General features: G+C 37.2%; 1 protein-coding gene across 1 annotated transcript; it reads right to left on the minus strand.

Moving 5' to 3' along the window:
* Positions 1–261: 261 nt before the first annotated feature.
* On the minus strand, positions 262–7,350 carry LOC103695507 (ORM1-like protein 3). The gene is made up of 3 exons (XM_008776858.2): positions 7,018–7,350; positions 5,118–5,266; positions 262–661 (listed from the first exon to the last, which is right to left on the minus strand). Exons 1-3 carry the CDS (start codon positions 7,201–7,203, stop codon positions 523–525), a joined length of 474 nt encoding a protein of 157 aa, XP_008775080.1. The 5' UTR covers positions 7,204–7,350; the 3' UTR covers positions 262–522.

The following is a 7,350-nucleotide window of genomic DNA, read 5'->3' on the forward strand; positions in this document are numbered from 1 at the left end:
CAAACCTGCTTCCATCTAACAAGAACCAATGATAGAAAAAACCGACTCTATAAAACATTCTGAGAGGATTGATCTGTTAGAAACAAACTAGTTGGTTTCTGATGCAGATATACAGAAGTTCTATCAGATGCTCTGGTTTCTATGTTTAACATCATTCAATAATCAGAAATATTTTTGTGGCTAAGCAGGAAAAACAACATCCTATCATTGTGAGACAATAATTGGAATCATCCAAGGGGAACAAAGAAAGTTGCCTACAAAGAAGGGGAAGAGTTCACTGATTCTCGTAATTGGATAGATGAAACATAACTTAGAGTCTTACAAATAGCTTAAATATATTAAGAGTAGCACAAATACGATTTCTTATTCTCTGACAGTTTTGTACAGGGATAACAAGAACATCCACTGAGACTTACTATGATATGATGCGGAATTGGACACAATCTGATAACGTATTGTGTAAGGATCATTTTATCAACAAAAAGAGATATCAGGTAAGATATCTTTCATGTACAATGCTGCTCAATGATCCGCATTGATTCCAAAAATGCGGACTTTGTGCATGTTTGGGAATTTGGCAACCACCAGCACCATTACTGCAAGGGTATTGAGGAAAAGCATTGGATTTTGGTAATCAGTTGTGTGAGAGGCTATCAAGTACCTGCAAAGATAAGGAGGAGAAATCAAGTACCGTATAACAAGAAAATATAAGAAGTAAGATCTACTGAATTCTGAAATAATTTTGATAGCAAACTTCTAAAATATCTGGATTATGGTGGTCATGGATTTGCAGAATGTCACTGATTAGGTCTGCATGAATTAAAATGACTGCCAATTACCAAGAAAGGAAACAGAAACAAAGAAACCTCATGCAGGAAGCAAGTTCCTTAAAATCCAACAAACAAAATGCAAACACTAGACCTTCGAGTAAGATTGACCTGATGACAACAATATCTAATTAATTATGGGTTCCATCAGACATGAAGGGATCTGGCTAAAGTTGATTGTAGCCCAATTTTGTTTACTAGTAATACAATTACTTTAAAGGTTCTCCCTTTGATAGCAAAATAAATAAATAAATAAATAAATATTCAGAAAAAAAAACAACCGATCAAACAGGACGTGTCTAACATTTGGGTCAACAACTAGTTAAGCATGTCCGGCAAGCGCTGCTACTCAGCATGGTTTGTACACTACTTACTAATTATTTGACAATGGAAAGCATTAATATGGAAAACATTATCCAGTTTTACAAAAATTAAGCATCCATTTTCCCCCCAAAAAAACTACATTTATTTGTTGCCAGACATGCAACATATCATATCTCCAATTGGCACCTTCGGAAACTAAATTGAGGACTACAAGGCTTCGCTAGAAATGAATACTTCAGTTTGATGAGAGGTATAGACATAAGTTCCATGCTAGTCACCACAATCATGCATACTTAATATTATTCACCAGCAGATATATACGATATTGTTAAGCCAATAAGTCTAAGCGTTGGACTATCACATTTCAATATTTGGTAATGGAATTGACCTCTTCTTAAAATGTTATGTACATTGAACTAAGTGTTGTTAAGGTAGTATTCAATTTGAAGTGATGTAGCATGAGATGAGCAAATATAAAAGGAAAAATACTTCATCATACCACTCCATTGTCCACTCCAGTCCTTGGCATGGTGATTGGTGCGATGGTACATGGGGCCTGCTATCACCAATGTGATCCTCGTGTATCGCACCAATCCCCAACTGCCACAGGGAACTATTACTCTTAGTGGGTAATGAAGTAGTGCTGGGAAGCAACACTCATCTAAATGCTAATGTAAGTAACCATATGGGTACGTGTTTAGTCTCACATTGGTTACGCATTGGGTAGATGGTACTTATATAATTTGCCGCATCCAACTCTAGGTTTAGACATAGTAACATAGTGTTTTTAGAATGTCCGTTTGAGCTGATTTGTTGGAAATTCCAGCTAAGAGTTCTAAGTTATCCGAAAGATCTCGCATGAGAATCATAGGATGAACGATTTTAAACCTATAAATACCAATTTGTGTCGAGCTTTGCCAGAATTGAATAAGGAATTTTATTAGAAACCTCGATCTTGAGATTCTTCCCTTGTGTGGTGTCGCATCTGATGGAGCTGTATTATTGGGCATTACCGAACATTCTAAACAATAGCACCATGCATTGGGACAATTCTCCAACAGTAGACTCACTCATGCATTCATCAAAGAAAAGGGCTTATGTTCTAATAAACCATTGAGAGGAACTCCAGTGAGAACATGCTAGCTTGATTCACTTGAATTTCATCATAAAAATAGCACATGCTGATTTAGAAGTATGATTATGTAAAATTAGGTTAAGGATACTCTACAAGCTTATCTAGCAGGATGGTTATGTTTAATCAATAGTCCTTTCTGACTAGAACAACCCAATTCCTCTAGCGAAAAATTAATTGCTTTATCAGGACTTTTTCTTCTACCTACATTGTCCACAAGACATATTATAATACGATTGTGTGCACTTCCCACTAATGACTCCAAAAGAATATGTCAGTGGATGCATCACTATGTATCGTGACAACATGAAAGTGATTTGCGATACTTTAATTAGTCTTTTTCTTAGTTAAGGTAAAAAATTAAATAGAATATCCATCAATATGCTTCAGATCATCCTCATATAGCATGTGCATATCAACAATGAACAATATAGCTATTAACTCAAATAAGATAAAAGAAAGCCCTACAGAAAAGTTTTGTTAATTAAAAAACAAATATAAAAATGGATAAATAGCGACCATACATGCTAGCCTACTGGATGGAGATTACAAGATCTTGCTACAGGAAGGTTATCCAATGATAGGATTCTAGTTTGAGTACCCTTTGGCTTTTTTTTGGGTTTGTAGTCCCAAAAAGGCCTTATTATAATCCTTTGTATTTTTTCCAAATACTATGATTCTTACTCAGGAAGTCATAAAGATGGAAAATCATTGCAAGGGAAAGGCTAGCCACCTTATGAAAAACCATCTCAACTTAAAGATTCATAAATGAAAGAATCTGTAGCTAAGGATGAGATTCTACCACATATAGAAGAATCCCCAATCACAATTATGCCCAATCAAGAATTCTATCAAAATGGAGTCGAGATCCTTGCTAGTTCATGATGGAACCTCCAGTTCAGTCATGAAATGCAGAGGATCTAAACTCATAAAGAAGATGATTCATAATCTCCAATTAAGTGAAGATGAGAGAATTAATCCCTCCTAGGATCTGCACAGATTTTGTTCGTTGTTTTTTACTATCTTCATTCCTTTCTAGTTTAAAAATAGGAGTTGTATCTCCTTTCTCATGCTATGATTCTCAGCAGAGGTATGAGGAATGCAAAACACACCTGTGCTGCTTAGACTCATGTTAGCATAGTGCCATTTGGTATCATCTCTTTGCATTCTAAACAAATTTTTTAACTTTAAATAATTTCATAACTAATATTAACTGTTTTATAAGCTAGAGTTCTGATTCCATACACTTCATTAAATATCTTCCAAGACCCTAAACTAAAAAACCCTACTTAGCTCTCTGTGGTCTCTACTGCTACTTCAATGTTGAAATTCTTTCAAACCTGATGCTTAAATCAAATATTAGTCTCCTAGTGAACTCTAGCAAATCAAAAGGTCCCTTTTTTTTAATCCTAACTATGGTTTGCCAAACCGACCGGTTCAAGGATATTGAATTGGATCTATTGGTTACCGGTACGGTTCAACCTATTAATTTGAGATGGCGTGGTTTAGGGTTCGTTGGCTTGTTCTTATCTCTCATGTTCGCTCATGGCCTCACGCTCGTCTCATCCTCGCTGATCGACGATCGTTCTGGTACACCGATCGTTGATGCTTCTCTCTCTCCCCCTTCTTTCTCAATCCCTGTCGCCAAACTGGAGGTTTGACAGCTTGAAGCTCCTCGGCCACTCTCTTTCCCTCTCTTCCTCCTCCCTCTTCTCTCTCTCCCCCTCCCTTCCTCCCTCTCTCTCCCTTCCTCCCTCTCCTTCTCCCGCCCTTCCTGTTCCTGTTTCCATCATCCACGGCCTCCTCTGCCACCAATCCACCCTCCCTAGACCTTCTCCATTGTCCAAGGCCTCCTTCGCCACTAGATCCGCCCTCCCTAGGCCTCCTATGCTGCCAGATCTGCACTCCCCAGGCCTTCTCCATTAACCACTGCCTCCTCCACCAAATCCGCACTCTCGAGGCCACGATCTTGGTCATCGAGCATCACCCGAGGCTAGAATGAATCTTTCTCTTCTCCATCTACCTCCCTCCCTCCCTCCCTTTCTCTCCTCTTCTCCCTCTCCCCCTCCTCCCTATTTCGGTATATCTCAAAATGGAATGGTATGGTCCCATACTGTACCAAAATGGTTGCCTGCCGGTATGATTCACGGTACCGGTTTGGTGAATCTTGATCATAATAATTTAGAAAAAATATAACAACAATTTCTTCTTTACTTCTCCATAGAACAACCCTTCCCTTGCATCAACAAAAAAAGGCCTTTTCCCATCACACAGAATATATCTAGGAGAAATTGTGCATTCAATCAATTTTAAAAGTTAGTCCATAAAAGAGTTCAAATTTATATATATTTAAGCAAAACTTGTCAATCCAACACTATCCATGGAATTCAAAATTCAAATATATCCAAATAATTATCAAATTTATAAAGTCTAGATATTTGAAAAGTATAAATGACCAAACATAATCTCGGGAAAAACACAAGTAATGTACTCTTATAAGGAAAAAAAAGAAAAAAAAATGGGCATACTATACAAGAAAATCAACATGTGGAATGAAGAAATTTGTAAAACATATATAATTATTAGCATGTACTTGATGTTGCTCAATCGAATGGTAATAAGATGATGACTGATGACATTACAGAATATGATATGTGCGGAGACTGTTAGTCCAGTCTCTGTCCATTTAGAATCCAGCTCAGTAATATTAACAATAGGTTGTCTAACCAGTAACGACTGTAATAGCCTTCTGGTGACTGGTTCCAACTGATTTTTCTGATACACGATAAATTATAATGTTAAATGCAGGCCAAGAATGACAATAGGATACTTACAGGACCACAGGTACAACGGTCAAAAATTTTCTATTACGTGTCAGTTGCTTGCCATTGTCCATCTGCTCCCACCAAGTCAAAGAATTATACATACCCTGGTCTTCAGCAAAGGGAGTTCCCTTCTTCCAGTGGAAGAAGTGATAAGTAACCTGAGACACATTTAAGTCAAGCAGCCAATTTAAATAAGAAAAATACATAATAGTCAACTAAAAGATAAACATGAAGAAATTATCACAATGGAAGGTAATAATATCAATTCTCAACTCAAAATAAAATCTATCAGCCCAAAAGAAATAAAAAAGCTTGACTGGTTGAAATATCAAAGTCAAACTAAATGTACCAGTGCGCCCTAATGTTGGAATGTAAATATAAAGATAAAAACAAAAAAAATATCCAGATACCACTCATCAGGTTTATAATTAAGTAAAACAATAAGAGACAAAGGTTCAGCTTCTCAACTCCACAAATTAAGGGCTTCTAACCTTGTCCATGGAACTCCAACAACAGATTTAATCTGCACTATGCTGTATAATAATATAATCACATCATCATAGTAACAGCATGATGCTATAAATTTTGCAGCATAACTATATCGTAAATAAGCAGTTAGGCAGTGATGCTGAGTTATAAAAGAATATCCAACATTTTCTGTGCCATCTATAATCAAGCAACACAAATTATCAGTAATGTGCACTATCAAATCAACTCAAAGCTATGCAAATATCCTTACTCTACTGGAGAATCCAATGTCTTCCAAATATTTTAGTACATAACTCAGATGTCCATAGAAATCACAAAAGAACATTAAAGAATGTGTTTTATAGTCAATTTGTTTTGTGTTACATGCTTGGCAAGGCCGGTGTCTGATGCAACTGCATGCTAATCTGTACACAAAGGAGGTCCTTTTACTAACTTCCTATAATATTCTTGTCAGTTCATATATATTTTGAACACTCAAAAATCACATTGTCGAAGATATATTCTAGCTAAAGCACATAAATTCCTGCATTCAACTCATGGTATCCGTCTCATTTATATTTCCAACCCCATGAAAGATGGAGTCTTAAATGTCTTCAAGGGAGAGTGAAATTCGTAAATCAAATGTGTTCAGACTACCGGGTCACATGCTTGACAAAATTAAGATTAATCAGATGAAGAAACCTATGACCCATCACCACTAATTAAAGGTCCTAGTATATAATGCAAAGGCTTGGAGCTAACCAACCTTGATGCGTCCAGGTTCGGTTAAGTTAATATGAAGCAACAGAGAACAAGAAATTTTTTCATTGTTGTGCTGTGCTGCGGAAGGTTAAATCATCAAGTTATTTTTTTCACTGAAATTTGAATGGTAATTTCTAAAGTAGTTAAAGAATAAGTTACCCTATCAGTAAGATGGATAAAAGAGAACAATGAACTCAACAAGGTCCTCCAGGGTATCCTTACCCCAATTCCAAACCCCAGATTACCAAATCAATCAAAGAGACTAAATGAAATTAGTTTTCCGGGAACGTGCCCAAATTATACCATCTATTTTTGTTTTCCTTTGCCATGTCCCCAAAGGTTGAACCTTTGGACTGCATCATCGATCAGCTACCCACCTTGAAAAATTCCATGCTTACCTAGTAAGATTGCTTTAAAAAATCGTTTTTTATGCAGTCAAACAGCTTAAAAGTAATAATTAAAGCCATCAACGATTTCCTCCGCCCTTACTCCCTCTATCTACTCCCAATTTCCAATCCAAAAAATATTCCAAACACAGAAAAAATCCTATCTTTCCAACAAAATCACATCAGAAAAGGGCCAATGACTCAATAAAATCATTCAAATTAAGCCCCTTTATAGATCAAATATCAAAAACAAGCAAAAAGGAGAGGTAAGAAGCAAATGTGAGAGGACATACAGCGAAATGGAAGAGGTTGACGGCAGTCCACGCCATTCCAGGGGTGCAACAGAAGACAGAGAGTGCCAGGAGCCAGGAGAAGAAGAGGATAAAGATATAGGTTGTCCAGACCCCGGGGTACACGAACCACTCCGTGTTCTTGTTCAGATCCGCCGGCGGCACCGTCTGCACGTAGAGCTTCGCCATTCCTCCTCTTCTCTCTCGTGCTCTCTCTATCCAAAAAGCTCCAATCTTTCTTCTATAAAACTACCGGGAGAGGTGGGGGATTTAATGGGAGGGGAGAAGAAGAGGAGAAGAATTCAGAGAGGAGAAGAGGAAAGCGGGGAGATCGGG

Source organism: Phoenix dactylifera, chromosome 17, assembly GCF_009389715.1.
Source record: "Phoenix dactylifera cultivar Barhee BC4 chromosome 17, palm_55x_up_171113_PBpolish2nd_filt_p, whole genome shotgun sequence".
In the NCBI taxonomy this organism is placed as follows: Eukaryota; Viridiplantae; Streptophyta; class Magnoliopsida; order Arecales; family Arecaceae; genus Phoenix; species Phoenix dactylifera.

Excerpts from the sequence above, each read along its gene's own strand:
- LOC103695507 (XM_008776858.2), bottom strand. The coding sequence starts at position 7,203 with ATGGCGAAGCTCTACGTGCAGACGGTGCCGCCGGCGGATCTGAACAAG. Across the intron at positions 5,267-7,017 it reads TCAACCTCTTCCATTTCGCT|GTTACTTATCACTTCTTCCA; the intron begins GTATGTCCTCTC and ends AATGTGTCTCAG. Across the intron at positions 662-5,117 it reads ACCGTTGTACCTGTGGTCCT|GTACTTGATAGCCTCTCACA; the intron begins GTAAGTATCCTA and ends TTATCTTTGCAG.